The sequence below is a fragment of the Microcebus murinus genome, chromosome 19 (assembly GCF_040939455.1).
Source record: "Microcebus murinus isolate Inina chromosome 19, M.murinus_Inina_mat1.0, whole genome shotgun sequence".
NCBI classification, from domain to species: Eukaryota; Metazoa; Chordata; class Mammalia; order Primates; family Cheirogaleidae; genus Microcebus; species Microcebus murinus.
This window is the reverse complement of record NC_134122.1, coordinates 21,489,242-21,507,213: the sequence shown is the minus strand read 5'-3', so window position 1 is coordinate 21,507,213 and position 17,972 is coordinate 21,489,242. Positions and strand designations below refer to the sequence as shown.

Sequence of the window (17,972 nt, the reverse complement as noted above, 5' to 3'; positions counted from 1 at the left end):
GGCCACCTCTGCTCCCCCTCGACCCCCGATCCTCCAGCCCCCTCCACCCCCGCTGCGCCCCTGCCCTTCCAGCTTCCTCCAGCCCAACTGCGCCCCAGTCCCCTCCTGCCGCACACTGTGACCCTCAGGGCATAGGCCCGCTAAGATCCAGCCAGCCCCACTACTCCCGCGGGCAGAGAGGAACAAACTGAGAAAGAAATACACTGTTTATTATTCATTGGAAATATCACATGCACTTTTAAAAATTAAAACTCTTTATTTAAACATCTTAATAGCATCTTATCAATTTGGTGGCAGCAAAAGAAGCACTACCAAAGACAAATATTTTGAAAGGCATTTACAAAAATACATTGCACAAAGTCCTATCTTGCATCTTTAAAAATAAATTAATATTCAAAATATTTCCACCCCAACTCCCAAATTTGGTTTTTATAGGAAATTTTCATTTATACACATAACTTGTAATATATGAAACATCTGTACACGTTTTAGCCACTGTAACTGCATAGTTCCAATTCTAAGGAGAGGGAAAAAATGTTACTATATGTAGTTTTTTATATTTGAGGGCTGTTGTGCAATATACATAAAACTCTTCAGAAAACCAGTCAGCACCATCATTTTGTTTTTCTGAAAATACAACATTTATGGTACACCAAAAACTGTCTTAACCCAATAAAACTTAAATTATTCTTAAGGTAAAACATCTGTAACACTTTTAAGTTCCTTGCAGATATCTCATTTATAAAGTCTGCTCAGTAAAATAGTCTAAATATTAAATATTAGTTATAACCAAAATGAGTCTCACAAGAATCAAGTGAGAGTGCCCAACAGTCGTAATAAAAGGCAAATTCCGACTGGAGCCAGGAAAAAGTGCTGCTACTGTAGGAAAAACCATGATCCTGAAATTGATGGTTTCACAAATGTGCCACCCTGGACAACTCCTTGGATAACCATCAGCAGAATAACAATGCAGCTTCTGAAAGACTCAGAGCATTGTAGTGTTCCCTTTTCAACAAAGTTCAAAACAAAACCCCCAAGATTTCCTGGTTCCTATTCCTATGTGCACCCCAGTGGGAACAGCCTCGCTGAGACAGAGCTCCATGTGTGGTGTGGTTAGGTCCAAATCTCTCCTTTCAAATCAGACTCACTTTGACCTATAAGAACAAAACTCATCCATATTCCTCCAAGGATATTAGCATGATGAGTCCTGACTGAAAATCTTTCTCAGAAGTAAGAGCAAACTAAGCAGAAAAGCACATTTTTGTCCTTTCCCCACGTGGAGACTTAGTAAACCACTGGTGCTGAATAAAGGAAAATCTCATCTTGAAGAAAAGGAGTTTAGAACTCTGAAAATTTGGTGACATTGTTTTTCCCTGAAAGAAATGTGTGTTGGATTTAACAGATGAAATAGATCTGCCCTTAAAAGTCGTTCAGAAGAGCCAGTGAAAGGCTAAATATCAAAGCTTCAAGAACACGTCAAGCCTTCTAACTGCACTTGCTTTGTTCCTGCTGCTAATACAAATACAAAGAGCTTTATGTTCAGAAACAACGTACGTATGAGAACCACACAACCCAGTGAATTTCCCCTGCTGCTGACAATCTTTATGGACACAACACGCTCAACATGCAGTTTCAGTGGAAGTTGGGCATCAGAGCATTTGTCACCTAAATTTTCACAGCCTCCTGCTGGTAGTCAGTAACATTTATTTAAGGGGTGACACTGTCCTGTTATTATATACGCCCTCACCCATGAAGGATTCCAGTGTTTCAGGCTGTCCGGTATATACAAAAATGTACAAAAATAATAAGTAGTGTCTTTACTTAACAGGCTCCCCGTGAACTCGGAACCGATAGAGACAGGTGTACTCAGGATGGCCCCAGTTAGAGAAAATCCGAAGTTCCACAACTTGGAAAGCTCTTTCAGGTCTTTTCTGAAATCAAGGGGACAAAAAAAAAGTATGTCATATACATAACCCCAAAACCCAATCACTTCCTCAACTATGATGTTTGGTAGGAAGCAGCAAAGTTGAAAACTAAATTTTTCAAAATGAAAACCTTATAAGTAATCTATCACAGGACACGAAGCTTGGACAAAACCCTAGGAAATCATTATATAATTTCAGTTTCAATGCGTTTCAAACACATCTATTTGTAGCTCATTAAAAAGCTCATTAAAGAAAAGCAAAGCTAGAAAGCTAAAATTAACTTTTTCAAAGGCTGGTCTTCTTGCTTTCAACACTGGTAGGGTCTTGTTGTCACAACAAGCCCAGGGTACTCCAGGACACCCAAGGAAGTGAGACACCCATGGTCCTTACCAGTACGTGGAACGTTTGCAGAGATTCCCCTTCATGATCATATGTGAAGTGTCCCAGAAGCCACCCTTCCTCTTGATACTCATTTTCCAATCCCTGGAACCAAGACATATAGTCATCAAGTAACAGAAGAATGACACTGAGCTAATTAGGACTGTTTCCCTTCAATATGAGTGAGGGAAGATCACCTCTCCATAGTACAGGGGTAAGGCCTTCCCTGGAAGGGCGGGCATTCTGATACAACCCCCAGGTAAGTGTGACTCCTCCCATTACACAGGCAAGAAAACCCAGGCTGAAAGAGGACACACTAGCAAGCAGCAGAGAAGGGACAGCGTCTGACTCCATAGACTACAAGCCACCCGCATGGCCCACTGCTGCTCCCAACGCTCCCTAGTGGAAACCTTGGAGCATTGGACCAGTCTGGGAAGAGGAAGAGCCTTGGAGGGAGAGAGCAAGCTGGGGTGCGCAGCTGGGGAGAGGGACAGAGATCCAGTCCAGGAAGACAGAAGAACTCTGGAGATGAATGGGGGTGACGGTTACAAAAGATTGTACATAATGCCGCTGAACTGTGCACTGAAAATGGTTAAAATGGCAATTCTGTACATATTTTATCACAATAAAAGATAAGAATGGTAGAAAATATAGGGGACTATTTGAATGTCTGTTTCATAATAGGAAAGGACTTTCTAGGTATAAGAAATGCCAGAAATAAATCACAGGCAGTGAGTAAATACAAAATTAAATGTGACTATGGGAAGTATAGTTGTAACAGAATGACACATGCTTAATATCTACATTTAAAAGCTCAAATATTCATAAGGAAACTAAGATCCAGAAAGATAAATCAATAAAAACAAGACCAGAATCTACAAAAAAGAAAATGTGCATGTGAAATACAGAGAGATACAGATTAAGATACTATTTTTTCACCTATCAAGTTAGCAGAGATTAAAAAAGAGGGCTCCATTCTTAGAAAGGGAACTGAGAGCAGCACACATCTCAGTGCTACCGTGGAAATGCTAGTCACGCACAGCACAGCGTGATGCCTTGATGCCCTCTGACACCGTGACACCACTTCTAAGCATCTAGCGTGCAGAAATAACTGAAGATAGGAAGATGTTGCACTTGCACTGAAAAGCGGAAAATCGAAATATTCAACAGGAAAATCGGTCAGGTAAATAAGGAATTCAACTATACAATGGGATTTTATGCTATTTAAAGATGTCTCTAAAGAGTTCAACTGCTGTACAAAAATGCTTATGACAAAACTTTACTTTTTTAAGGCAGGAAACAAAGTTTTGTAACAGTATTGTCTCAACTGTATTTTTTTTTTCTTTTTGAGACAGGGTCTTGCTCTGTTGCCCAGACTAGCATTCAGTGGCGTCATCACAGCTCACCACAGCCTGCAACTCCTGGGCTCAAGATATCCTCCTGCCCCAGCCTCCTGACTGGGAGTTCGGACTCCAGGTACACACAACCACACCTGGCTAATTTTTTTTTTAAGAGAGCCAGAGTCTTACTAATTGCCCAAGCTGGTCAATTATATTTTTTTAAAGGAGAAAATAGAGAGACCAAAAAGTGCCACAGTATTAATGGTGGCTTTCTCTAGGTACTGGGATTATGGACCTTCTTTTCTTAATTTGCTTCTATAAATTCTAAAACTAAGAAAGCAAAATTTACTTTATCATTTGTCATTCAGTTGGTTCAACCTCACACAGTTGTTAAAACATCCTCTGTAGGTGACTACACAAAAGTGAATGAGATTCTCAAAGCCAGGCACGTTTAGCTTAATCTGTTTAGCACTATACACAAATGGGATATAAATCAATGCACTATTTATAAGTTACCCTCCCTGGAAACCTGGTGAGTGTGGTTGAGGGGCGTGGGGTGAGAGACAGCTGCCCCGGGAAACACATTCGCATCAGGAGCTGTGAGCACGTTTTGGGAATTCCCAGGAAGGAAAGGGAGGAGCTGGCCAAATGCACTCACGTAGACCGCGAAGTCCTTGGGGGCGCTGGTGATGTTGCCCGTGGGTGACAGCGTCTTTGGTATGTGCTCCAGCGTGACGGCGGTTGGGTGGATCACCATCGAGAGCCTCACCACCAGGTAGCCCTGGGAGCCTTTAAACGCCCAGCAGTTTCCTGGGTACATGTCAGGCTAGGGAAAGGCAAAATGCCAGAGCAACGGTTTGAACAAGCTCTTAACCACTTAGGAAACAAGCAACAGGAAAAAAGACTGACACAGAAGTAAAAATAAAAGCATTTTTACATGGTAAAAAACCATTGTAAGCAAAATCAGGAGATAAAATGGGGAAAGGCATTATTTATAACTGAGATCTCACAGGTCACTACTGCCAACACCTAAGTTTTATAAAAGTTAAGATAACCAGAGCCACAAAGAAAAATGGGCAAGACAGAAACGTCCCTCAGAGAAAAATAAATTTAAATGGTCCCCAAACATATGAAAAGATGCTCTGCGCCTTATACAACAACAAGAAAATAACAAACTAAAATAACAGGGAACTACCATTTCTCAACTATTAGACTGACAAAAACCTAAAATGTGACAGGACGTGTTGTGGATGCTGTAGGGAAACGCATGTTCTTGCTGCGGGTTGACGTGCGAAAGGCACCAGCCTGGCAACACCCAGCACCGCTGCATGTGCACCTGCCCTCTGTCCTGGCGCCCCAACTCCTACATTTACCCTCCGACCTGGTGACCCCACTTCTACATTTAATCTCTGACTTGGTGACCCCACATCTACCCTAAGATACACAGACAAAAGTACAAAATGATAAAGGCATAAGGATATTGTGGCAAGAGTCCTTGTGACAGAAGAGGACCCACAAGCCCATGAATAGGGACTAGTGGAACAGGCTGTGGACCGGGGTAGGGCAGCCCACCCTTGTGAAGTAAAGTGATACATGCACATTTGTGTCTATAGAGAAAAGGGGAACAGTGTGCCTGTACACACTGTTTTCTCCTTTGTGCCAGGTATCTATTTACTGCCCCTCAGCCCAAATCTATCCGTTTAGCCTGCTGTGGGAAAGTGGAGCTGGGCCCTGTCACTGCTTTCCCTTTGCCAGCCCAAAGACTGAGCTGTCAGTGCAGGTTGTGCGATGGGTTCCCCTCTTGGGAGCCTGCAGCAGAATGCCTCCAGTGGGTTCTAGCAGGTTCCACCAGTGAGGCAACACAGCACCTTCCCAGCTGTCTATGAGCTGTGGCCAGGCCCTCTCTGGACCTCAGCCCTGGGGAGGGCGGGGGATGCTTCCTAGGTGCTCCACCTCAGTCCTGGGGTGGGAGCTGGTCCTCATACCTGCCATTCCTATGTGCTTTTAGAATTCTCTTTACTTCCCAGTACCCAATCACTTGTTACTCCAATCCCGTTACAGCTAATAGTGCCTTACATAAACATTCCCCCTTCAGTTCGCCTGCATTTCTTCTGACAGAGAACTGTACCACCCTCTCCCTCACACACATCTAAGACACCCAGAGACTTGCTACGCCATCACCACTTCCAGCAGCGTGACAGCAATAGTGCTGTGCACCAGTGTGGCATCTGGGGCGTGTCAGGAACTCCAAGGCCTTTGAGGACTCTGTTATGGCCAGGAGCAGGAGGTAGCACCGCGGAGGAGTCCTGTCTGCCTTGCCAGGTGGCAGCCTATTCTGGTGTGCTTGCAATCTAGCACGAAGGAAAGGGATCCTTCCACCTCGGCCTCCCAAAGTGCTGGGATTACAGGCATGAGCCACCATGCCTGGCCCGGACTTGTTTTTAACTGAAAAATAGCTATAAGGTGGATGTTTATATAAAAGGAATTTTAATTTTCTTCAAAAAGTGCCAGGATTATTAGGCAGCATTTTAGTACGAAGGCAAAATAAATGTATCTGACCATTTAAATTCTTTTAAGTCCTTTAAGTTTGTACAACCAAGAGTAAAAAATAAAGGCACAAGGAAGCAGCGGTACATAGGGGAATGGTCAATACCGGCACCAGAGGAGGGCTCCCCACTGGATGCCAACCGATGCTCTCTCCCCCTCCCACCCTTCAGAAAACTGAGACCGGGCAACTCATAATCTCACAAGACTGCCAATCTATGAGCGTGAACAAGCACACAGAGCACGGTGAACACTCTCACAAACAGGAGAGAGAGAAACCTGCCAAGGCGAGTGTGACATCACGGTCCCATGCCTGGTAACCCTAACCCTAACCCAGAGGCCAGTGGAGATGAGGGGGCCTAGTGGTGCTGGGGATGTGGTTTCCTGTCCTGACACTAGTTTCACACGTTCGTTTGATGCAACTTCACTGAGCTGTATACTTAAAATCTGCACACTTTCTGTATGTTTATTACACCTTGATAAAAAGCTAAGAAAATGCATCATAAACTGGGCACAGCCAGCACCTGGCCTGTGCCTGGGGGCTTCTACCACCAGGTAGCAGAGGCAGGAGCCCACACCAAACCAAGTGTAGCCCTGGGACAGGCGCCCACTCACCTGGATGACCACGCGTGGGGACTGGGAGAAGTACCACAGCGGGATTCCAAACAGACTTATCAGTGCCGTTTTGGTTTCGTATGTTTCAGAGCAGCGAGTACTCAAGATGCTGCCACCTTAAGGCAAAGTATAAGATGGCTTTAGTATTTAATTCCACCATTTTGGGAGCTGTATCACACCTAACTGAAGGACTTAATCAAAGTATCCTTAAAACTCTAAAGTTTTTTTACTTGTACAGACAGCCTTCTACTTTAAAATCAGTCCTATTCTTCATTAATTTTACTTTCTCCAAATTCAGTGCCAACAGTTTGCAATTGCTCTGGGATATACAATCTGTACCTACTGAAATGGAAAAGTTAAAATAATGGCTTTCCCTCCCCACTACTAGAGGACCAGCTACTCTGAACGGATTTTTGTTCGTTTTTCTAAATAAAGACTAAAGAATCCAACCAAGCACAGGTGTTACCTGGCAAGTGAGCTCTTGGAGGGCAGATGTAATAAGCCCAACTGACAAAACATCATGGTAATTACCAGTTAAAACAAAAGTGTCAGGGAATAGGGAGTGACTGCTAGCAGGTACAGAGTTTCTACGTGGGGTGAGAGAAATACTGTGGGATCAGATAGTGGTGAGGGTTGTAAAACATTGTGAATATACTAAAAACTACTGAGTTGTTCACTTTAAAATGGCGATGTTTTCATTATGTGGATTGTGTTTCAATAATAAAAAAAAAGCAGCATTAAAAAATGTCCAGTTTGCCCCTCAATAGGAAATTGGGCAGACAGAATACTAGTGTCAAGGCAGGACCAAAAAAACCACCGAAAAACAAGTCTGCGTGGGAAGCAGCAGCAAATACAAACAAACAAGTCGGTGAGAAGGAAGCTCCTGGGCAACACGCTTGGCAGCTGTGGCCCTAAGTCTGCTGTGAGCACTTGTAAGGTGCCAGGAGCGGGAGGGGCAGGGATTTGTATCAAGCACAAATAAAGGGGACTTTGATGTCGCTGAGGGAGAATTGAATTGCTGAACCCATGAATTATTATACCGTTTTGAAATATCCTATTCTAATATTCCTATTCTTAAAAAGTCTCCTTAAACAGAGTAACTCACATTTTTAGCTTACAAAAGAACTGATAAATGTTTTGTTTAGTGACAAAACCTTCTGTTCAACCTTACCAGGTACTACTGGAATTCTAAGTTAATGATTCTTTCTTTTTTTTTTTTTTGAGATAGAGTCTTGGTGTCACCTGGGCTAGAGTGCCGTGGCATCAGCCTAGCTCACAGCAACCTCAAACTCCTGGGCTCAAGAGATCCTCCTGCCCCAGGGCTCCCAAGTAGTTGGGACTATAGGTGTGCACCACCATGCCTGCCTCATTTTTCTATTTTTAGTAGAGATGGGGTCTCACTCTTGCTCAGGCTGATCTTAAACTCTGGAGCTCAAGCAATCCTCCACCTTGGCCTCCCACAGTACTGGGATTACAGTCATGAGCCATCATGCCCAGCCCCAAGTTAATGATTTTAAGAACAAATGACAACTATTAGCCTATTTTGTATGGTTAATGTCATTTGATACCCCTTAAATGAAAATAATTTCTTCATAAATCACAGAATTTCAAAATATATAACGAACAGTCAGCAGCCCTACTGACATCCGTCTAGCATAAAGAGAAGGGCAGTTTCACATGACAAAAGTTTGCATCCACCACGTTAAGATGGTAAATGGAACCAAATCCAACTGCTCCAGTAAGGATAGGATTAGGCTCCTGACCAACCAAACCCAAGTTCCTCAACTCCAGGGGTGAGCAAATCAAACAGACTTCGGGTTTATAAAATCATTACCACCCTGCAGGGCTCTGCAACCTCATCACATACTCGTGTGTACTAAGCACATTATCACCCAAATGATGATGTTCCACCAGCCCTCAAATGCAATTCCTACATTTTAAAAATTCAAAACCCCAGCTGGCGCAGTGGCTCACAACCTGTAATCCTAGCACTCCGGGAGGCTGAGGCAGGAAGATTGCTTGAGCTCAGGAGTTCAAGACCAGCCTGAGCAAAAGTGAGACCCCATCTCTACTAAAACTTTAAAAAATTAGCTGGGCGACTAAAAACAGAAAAAATTAGTTGGGCGTGATGTCATGCGCCTGTAGTCCCAGCTCCTCAGGAGGCTTAGGTGGGAGTATCACCTGAGCCCAGGAGATCAAGGTTGCTATGAGCTAGGCTGATGCCACGGCACTGTAGCCCGGGCAATAGAGCAAGACTCTGTCTCAAAAATAATAAAAAATAAAAAAAAACTAAGACTTTTCTATAACATATGGTGGCAAAACCTTCCCTAACCTACATGATGTTACTTATGGTTTTTATTTATCTCACCTGTTTCTTCATAGAGATCTCCTGAGCTAGACCCAGGTATGTTGTCCCCAGTGTCACAGAGGGTATCATGTGGACCTCAGTACTTTACTAAACTACAATTCTGACTTTTTAAATGCATTTGGCCCCAAGAGTTCTGGTCCACACTTGTGCACCTGCAGTGTTCTGAAGAAGCAAAACACCACACCTATCATTCTGTACACGCAACTTTGTTTTATTATCTGTCTTATTGCCGGAGTGGAAGCCCCACGAGGGCAAGGTGGGTGGTCACTGTGTGTCTCCACTGCAGGCACAGAACAATCCATCCCCAAACCACAGGACAGGAGGCTATGGGTGATCAACCCACATGCTGTGGCGCAGACCCTGACGTAGCCATGAGCACACACCACCAACCCTTCCAGGGAAGACCTGTGCCCAAAAAGCAACTGGCCAAGAAGAACGAATACCAGGGAGTTGGCCAGAACCACACTCTTGTCTCAAATTTTTACAAATTCTAACAAGTTCTTACTGCTGGAAGTGGGGTAGGTAACAGCTTCTCAAGTTCACACCCCCGATAACAGGTGGTCATTTAATGATGGCCAGTGATGAGACTGTCTACTTACCACCAGATTCCAGAGCAAAGTCCACCATCCCAGTCTTGTCCTGGGAATACAACTTCAAAGCGTTGTTCACAATAACATGCGCTTGCTGGACAAGGTAAAACAGAAGAGACTCAGGTTTAATGACACAGAGGAAGCCTGGGTGCTCATATTCAGAGCATATTTTTAATGAGGTCCACGCGGGGGATGACAGGCATGGGGTATCTCAGCAACTCCATGCTCAGACAGAGATGGGAGGGCACAAGCGCCTCTCCACCCAGGGCTCAGCCAGTCACAGTAAATCTTGGAACCAAAGGAGCCCCCTGGGTGCCGTAAAACATGAATTAGACTTTGGGACTGGACTATGGGAAATCTGGGTTTACTGGGAAATCTGTATGCAGTATCAAAAGGTACCTGCTGCCACACAGAGGTAGACAGGATCTCTGGGACAGAAAGACTCAGAGTGATACAGTACTCACAAGCAGCAGCTGAACGACGTCACCCACAGCTGAGACTCACTGAGCGGCCACCTGCCCTGAACTCAGCACCATGCTGAGCACACCCTGCATCACCTTACGCCACTGAACTCCATTCTTAGAAGACATCACAGTCTGCTAGCTTAATAACCAGGTAACCCACCTCAGCACGACATGGGCATCAAGCATCCCTCAGTGCTGACTCACCGCTTCTGTTATTCCAGAAACCCCCGCCTCATTCACAGCAGACATGACAGTCTCTGAAGTGGGCATCTGTTTTGTCACAGAAATGTGGTGGGTGATGTTCTTCAGTATCTTCAGCTCTAAATCTTGTAATAAAATCTGCAAGTCATCTTTCCTTACAAATTGAGAAGAAAACTTTTGTAGCAGCCATTCAAGAGAATCATCTTGCTGATCTTCAGAAAATATGAGTTTGAGAGTTTCTCTGACTTGCGCATCTACCTGGTAATATAATTAGTAAATATAACATGAATTTACCCAAATCATTTCAATTCTTCACATACATTATTTTAGCTACCTTGGAAGTATCACACATCCTCTCAAAATGTATAATGTAAGTGTGACACCATTTTCCTTCATATTAAATTTAAGAACCCCTCTAAAAATGTTGGAATATATTAAAGAGAATAGGAATAGACAAAAGCACGGTATCAATGAAATTTATACCCATGTAACTAAAGAGAGAGTTATGTCCACATTGCGCAGCCAGCGTGCTCCCACGTGGCAGGCATCCACTGCGCGCTGCACAGGTTAGCAGGAGATGCACGAAAGAGCCCCTTGCTTTCAGCAAACTTGGTCTCACAAGAAATCAGGCATATAAAGAAACCTAAGTGTAACTTTATGTATGCTAAATATGTCCATGTGTCTTATTTCTGTGCACATATATCATTCTGTATACACATTTCTATTTTTGCTTTGTAAGGAATGGAGTATGCTGGAAGCACAACCTTCTGTGATAGCCACAGGCAGTGCACTCACTCAGAACAGCTCCTCAGATGTGCCGGTGCTCAGCCCACGCTCCCAAGACAGTGCTCTGGCTGCCTTCTTGCCCTCACCCTGCCAACGCTAACTGCACTGCAATAAGCTCTTACAACCTCTGTGCTCGGCACTTTTGTTTCTGTAGGGTGATTTCCAGGAGTGTGGCTGCTGGTTTCAAAGCAGGTGGGTATCTGTAATTGTTAGTGTCACGAGGTTTTCCCCAAAGGCTGTGGGTGTTCACAGTCCCACTAGCCACAAGAAAGCCCACTGCCCCCAGTCAGCGCTGGCGCCAGTTGTCACTCCTGTGGATCTGCGAGCTTTAATCTGCAAATCCAATTAGTAAGACGCTTTATATGTCTCCACTATTTCTCTTCCTACCAATTCTAGGTGCTCTCTGCACATTAGAGAAAATCTTACCATTTGTGTTACAAATACTTTTTCTAATCAACTGCCTTCTGTCTTTTGCTATTCAAATGCTTGTGTTTTCATTCTTAAGCAGCTATGAATGTCCAGATTTTCTTCTCTACTGAAGGATGGACAGACCCAGGGCAAGTAGGTGATATGTCATGGCAGGAAAGAGAGCCCATGGCAGGTGCAGCATGAGGCTGCGTGGCTGCAGAGACACAAGACCCCACCCAGATCGGTGCGGGCACATGGCTGTGTGCACATGAAGAAGTATGGGAAGACACACACCAAGTATTAGCATCTTACGCTGCTGAATGGGGGAAATCTGAGCAGCAAATTTGAATTTGTTATTTTCAAATGTTTAGAAACTTCAAATATATAGTTTTTAAAAGTTTTTTTTTTTTTGAGACAGAGTCTCACTTTGTTGCCCAGGCTAGAGTGAGTGCCATGGCGTCAGCCTAGCTCACAGCAACCTCAAACTCCTGGGCTCAAGCAATCCTGCTGCCTCAGCCTCCCAAGTAGCTGGGACAACAGGCATGCGCCACCATGCCCAGCTAAGTTTTTCTATATATATTAGTTGGCCAATTAATTTCTTTCTGTTTATAGTAGAGACGGGGTCTCGCTCTTGGCTCAGGCTGGTTTTGAACTCCTGACCTCGAGCAATCCACCAGCCTCAGCCTCCCAGAGTGCTAGGATTACAGGCGAGAGCCACTGCGCCCGGCTAGTTTTTAAAAGTTTTTAAAGGAAGTGAAATGAAACAAGGTAATAAACCTAAGTCATCAAACTCAACTTTTCTCACTTTCCATTACAAAACAAGAAGTAAACACAGAGGAAACGTACTTTTTCACGTGACACATCCACCTTCTCGCAGCTGGTCTTCTCATGCTGCCAACTCGACAGCTCTGACCGCAGGTGACCCAGCTCCAGCTCGAGACGCCTGACGGTGGACATGAGCTGCTGCTCGTCGGCCCCGCTGGAACTGGGCGATGAGCACACAAGAGTTACACACTGTGAGCCACCTGTGCTTAAACGCTCCCCCCACACACAAGTCAACGCTGTAAAGATACCAACCTGCACTGCGCTGACATGGATACCTAATGCCACCTGCAAATCAAAATCCCAGAGGGACACCCCATAGGTGCCTAATATACAAATACACATACCACCCACATAGGCTATCAGCAGTGGTTATCTTTTTAGTGACAGTTAAACAGTTTAGTATTTAAAATCTGTATCTATTTCCTTAAAATTATAAATAAAACTGCAGAAATGAGAATATTTATCAATAATCATTATAAAATTGAATCTAAATTTTCATGCTTATGGAATAATCACACTAAAAATATATGACTTCAGGGTTTGTTTTAATAATTCTATTTTATGTAGGTACTGTATAATATAAAATACTGTAATGTATTTACATTTGTTTATAGTAGATACAGTGGCTGAGATACTAACAATTCATCTCTTAAAAAAGTACGCTCCTGGATGAACACTTCAGGGGCTGCGCACTGGCATACCAGAACAACTTTTAGCTGAAACAGAGGCCCTGGGAGGAAGAAGAATGCTCTTACAGCCCTCTTCACAGGGGCACAGGGTCTCAGGTCATGACATGGGATCTGCAGAAACACCCAGGAGCAAAGCACAGAAAGACACTCTACCAAGTTAAAGCTCCTCTGTGCAGTGCCCTGTGTCTAGCCATGGCAATTATTGGAATCACCAAAAAAGTACATTTAGACAATGGGATAAGGGGTGTGGAAAGAGCTTGCTCTGGGATAAAATTAAAATTATGGAAAAAAAAAAGATGCAGCTCTGGGAATAACAATGAAAGGGAAGCACTACACTTCAAAGGGGCTGCAGGCTAACCGACAGGCATGCAAGTGAAGTGGTCTGGCAGTGAGGAGCCAGACACCAGCTCCCCAGGAGACTACAGAGGGACCAGGCTGAATGCTCGGCAGAGAAACGCCTCAGCGGAGGCATAAGAGGTGCTGACGTCAATGGCAGAAAGGCTGCCAGCTGTCTGGGAGAGCTGCCTGCTGATGGGCCTGGCTGGAACGTGCTTTCCAGAGGCAGGGGTCCTACCTAGGGAAGGGCTGCAGGGCAGGAGGGATGACGGCTGAGCTCTAACTCAGGTCCACCTCAATGCCAACAGAACCAGCAGAGGCCCAGCCTGGAGTCCACTGTGACACGAGCTCCAAGCCTGGCCCTCCACACACACCCAGACGGGCACCCTTTGGGCGTGGGAACAACTGACAGTCTACGTGGAGGGGGGATGTGAAAGGCCCCTCAGGACTGCTCTATCCTCACGTGGCTCCAGAGGGGTCCCCAGAAGGACACACGACTGGGTATGTTTGAACCACAAAGATCAGGTACTTCATGTGACGCCAGGTGGGTGCCTGAACCAGCACCCTCATTATTATTGCTGCCGCTACAAATAACCAAAAGGAGAAACACAGAAGACAAAATAGTAAATTATTTGAAATTATCCTACCTAGTTGTTTTTAGCTTGGTCTGTTCTAATTCCTTCTGGATGGCCTAAAAAGTATGAGAAACAATCTATTTAAATTCACAGTTATATGCTGACTTCATAAAACCATATACTTGATTAAATCAAAATCATTGTTTTATCTGGACGTTACCCCTCTTAATTCAAAGTCCACACCTGCCAGGTGGCTCACAAGTGGGGGATGTGCATTTAATATTTCAAAGTAAACCTTTAAAAGACATCATGTGTACTCAAAGATGTTCCCATGGTTGCATCTCACAGGTATCACGTATACTCAGAGATGTTCCCATGTGTGCATCTCACAGGGATCACGTATACTCAGAGATGTTCCTGTGCACACATCTCACAGGGATCACGTGTACTCAGAGATGTTCCTGTGCACACATCTCACAGGGATCACGTATACTCAGAGATGTTCCTGTGCACACATCTCACAGGGATCACGTATACTCAGAGATGTTCCCATGTGTGCATCTCATAGGGATCACGTATACTCAGAGATGTTCCTGTGCACACATCTCACAGGGATCACGTATACTCAGAGATGTTCCTGTGCACACATCTCACAGGGATCACGTATACTCAGAGATGTTCCCATGTGTGCATCTCACAGGGATCACGTATACTCAGAGATGTTCCTGTGCACACATCTCACAGGGATCACGTATACTCAGAGATTTTCCTGTGCACACATCTCACAGGGATCACGTATACTCAGAGATGTTCCCATGTGTGCATCTCACAGGGATCACATATACTCAGAGATGTTCCTGTGCACACATCTCACAGGGATCACGTATACTCAGAGATGTTCCCATGTGTGCATCTCACAGGGATCACGTATACTCAGAGATGTTCCTGTGCACACATCTCACAGGGATCACGTATACTCAGAGATTTTCCTGTGCACACATCTCACAGGGATCACGTATACTCAGAGATGTTCCCATGTGTGCATCTCACAGGGATCACATATACTCAGAGATGTTCCTATGCACACATCTCATAGGGACAGCTTGATGAGTTTTTAAAATTCACAGCTCCTATAACCAGCACCCAGGCTGAGAGACAGAACACTGCCACTACCTCTGGAGAATGTATTTTAAATGTGGAAGGAAGGTTCAGGTCCTTTATTCTCCCTCTAAACACAATGTAATCTTGGTGAGGCTGTGTGATCCTGAGGAAAAGCAGGGGCCCTGGAACCAGGAATAGCTGGACTGGAATCCAGAGGCTGCCCCCTCATCCACAGCCCTGCTCTGACCTTCAAAAGACACATGGGGCTGGTGGGTCAGGCACACAGACTGAACATTAAAGCAAGAAAGCGAAATTGTCAGAGGAAAACGGAAAGAAACATTTCTTTCAGTTTTACCAAGGACAAAAGCAAATACCTTAAAAGCAGGCACATTAAATGGCTAAAGAACTTTAAAATATTAACTGTAATTGATTTTTCTTTTATTAAAAAATCACTTTGTTGGGGACTACAATTATAAGGTCAAGAATAAATACCTCAGATTTTTCTGTCAGTTTTCCAAGTATGTCTTCCAAGTTTGAGATACGAACTTCATGTTCTTGGTGGAACGTCATAAAGTCAGTCTTAGGAGAAAATGAATGAACAAATGATAAAGTTAAGCAACAAACAAAAATGTATAAAGTTTGGCAAGGTCATTTCTACACAGAATATTTAAGAATTGGAGATTATTTGGTCCCAACTTGGCACAGCACCCTTAAAGAAGTAATCACCTAGTGCTGTTCTTATCTTCATCTCTGACTTCAGAGACCTTGAACTAGTGTTAAAATGCACAAATAGCTTTTCTAGTTACATAAGAACATTAACAAAGAAGTCCTATAAACAACAGGCAACACTGTACACAGCAATTACTATTCATCCAACAATCCACTAATTAGTAACCTGCTATATTTAATGATTTAAAGTAAAATAACCATGGATTAAGATACATGATACACTTATTTTCCCCTTGATCATTGTGTATTCATATGAAATATTATGACATATAAACATTTATTAGAAATAAACCAACCCGAACATTTCCCCAGAACACTGGATGATACCACTGAGAACCAAGGCTTCCTTGGACAATTTAAGTGATGTGTTACCAAGCTGATGGGACAAGTGACAAGACCGACTAAGGGACCAACTTAGTGAAGAACAAAGTGTCTGCAACATAAGTTACCTGTTGAAAAACAGCAGTTTGTTTCTACCAATCAATTCTTAGGAAGATAAACTCATAGTAAGATTATTAGAAATACTCCTGGGGGCCGGGCGCGGTGGCTCACGCCTGTAATCCTAGCTCTCTGGGAGGCCGAGGCGGGCGGATTGCTCAAGGTCAGGAGTTCGAAACCAGCCTGAGCAAGAGCAAGACCCCGTCTCTACTATAAACAGAAAGAAATTAATTGGCCAACTAATATATATAGAAAAAATTAGCCGGGCATAGTGGTGCATGCCTGTAGTCCCAGCTACTTGGGAGGCTGAGGCAGCAGAATCGCTTGAGCCCAGGAGTTTGAGGTTGCTGTGAGCTAGGCTGACACCAAGGCACTCACTCTAGCCTGAGTAACAAAGTGAAGCTCTGTCTCAAAAAAAAAAAAAAAAAAGAAATACTCCTGGGAATACTAGCACTCAAGGCAGGAGGATCGTTTGAGCTCAGGAGTTCAAGACCAGTCTAAGCAAGAATGAGACCCTGCCTCTACTAAAAAATTACAAAGAAATTAGCTGGACAACTAAAAAAAAAATATATATATATATATATATATATATATATATATATATAAAATTGACTGGGCATGGTGGTGCATGCCTGTAGTCCCAGCTACTTGGGAGGCTGAGGCAGGAGGATCACTTGAGCCCAGGAGTTTGAGGTTGCTGTGAGCCAGGCTGACGCCATGGCACTCTAGTCCTGGGAACAGAGTGAGACTCTGTCTCCCCACTCCCCCAAAAAACAGAAAGATCACAAATTAGCAAACTAAAAGTCACACCTCAAGAAACTAGAAAAATAAGAACAAACCAAACCCAAAGTTAGCAGGAGAAAAGTAGTAACAAAGATTACAGTCGAACTAAATGAAATAGAAACCAAAACCAAAACAAAACAAAAAGCCAATACAAAGGATCAATGGAAAGATGGTTCTTTGAAAATATAAGCAAAATTGACAAACCACTGCTTGACATTATATACTAAATAAAAATAAAACAAAAAGTTGACAAACCACTAGCTAGATTAGCCAAGAGAGAAGATCCAAATAAAATCAGAAATGAAAAAGGAGACATTATAACTGATACCACAGAAATAGAAAAAATCATGAGAAACTATTATGAACTATATGTTCACAAACTAGAAAACCCAGAGGAAATGGATAAATTTCTGGAAACATATAACCTCCAGAGTTTAAACCAGGAAGAAACAGTATTTCTGAACAGACTAGTAATGATTAAGTGAGGTTGAATCAGTAATAAAAGAAAAACCTTCCAACAATAAAAAGCCCAGGACCAGATGGATTCACAGGTGATTTCTACCAAATATACAAAGAACTAATGCCAATCCTCCCAGAACTGTTCGAAAAAAAATTGAGGGAGGGAATTCTCCCTAACTCATTCTACGAGGCCAGTATCACCCTGATACCCAAACCAGAAAAGACACAACAAAAAAAGAAAACTATAGACCAATATCCCTAATGAAGATAGATGCAAAAATCCTCAACAAAATACCAGCAAACCAAATTCAACAGCACATCAAAAGGATAATACACCATGATCAAGTGTTTGTTTTTTTAAAACCAGAGATGCAAGGATGGTTCAAAATATACAAATCAATAAATGTGATACATCATA

The 17,972-nt window shown here is 43.4% G+C and overlaps 1 protein-coding gene across 11 annotated transcripts in view; it reads right to left on the bottom strand.

Moving 5' to 3' along the window:
- Nucleotides 1-236: 236 nt before the first annotated feature.
- The window catches only part of SUN1 (Sad1 and UNC84 domain containing 1), a 54,886-nt gene continuing 37,150 nt past the window's right edge, over nucleotides 237-17,972 (bottom strand). For all 11 annotated transcript variants that reach the window (XM_012759100.3, XM_075995220.1, XM_075995222.1 and 8 more), the window contains 9 exons: nucleotides 15,638-15,724; nucleotides 14,117-14,160; nucleotides 12,466-12,604; nucleotides 10,429-10,683; nucleotides 9,770-9,854; nucleotides 6,803-6,918; nucleotides 4,302-4,469; nucleotides 2,316-2,408; nucleotides 237-1,931 (listed from right to left, as the gene is read on the bottom strand). In XM_012759100.3, the coding sequence (XP_012614554.1) occupies nucleotides 1,818-1,931; nucleotides 2,316-2,408; nucleotides 4,302-4,469; nucleotides 6,803-6,918; nucleotides 9,770-9,854; nucleotides 10,429-10,683; nucleotides 12,466-12,604; nucleotides 14,117-14,160; nucleotides 15,638-15,724 (1,101 nt within the window). In that variant the 3' untranslated portion in view covers nucleotides 237-1,817. The remainder of the gene's footprint in view (nucleotides 1,932-2,315; nucleotides 2,409-4,301; nucleotides 4,470-6,802; nucleotides 6,919-9,769; nucleotides 9,855-10,428; nucleotides 10,684-12,465; nucleotides 12,605-14,116; nucleotides 14,161-15,637; nucleotides 15,725-17,972) is intronic.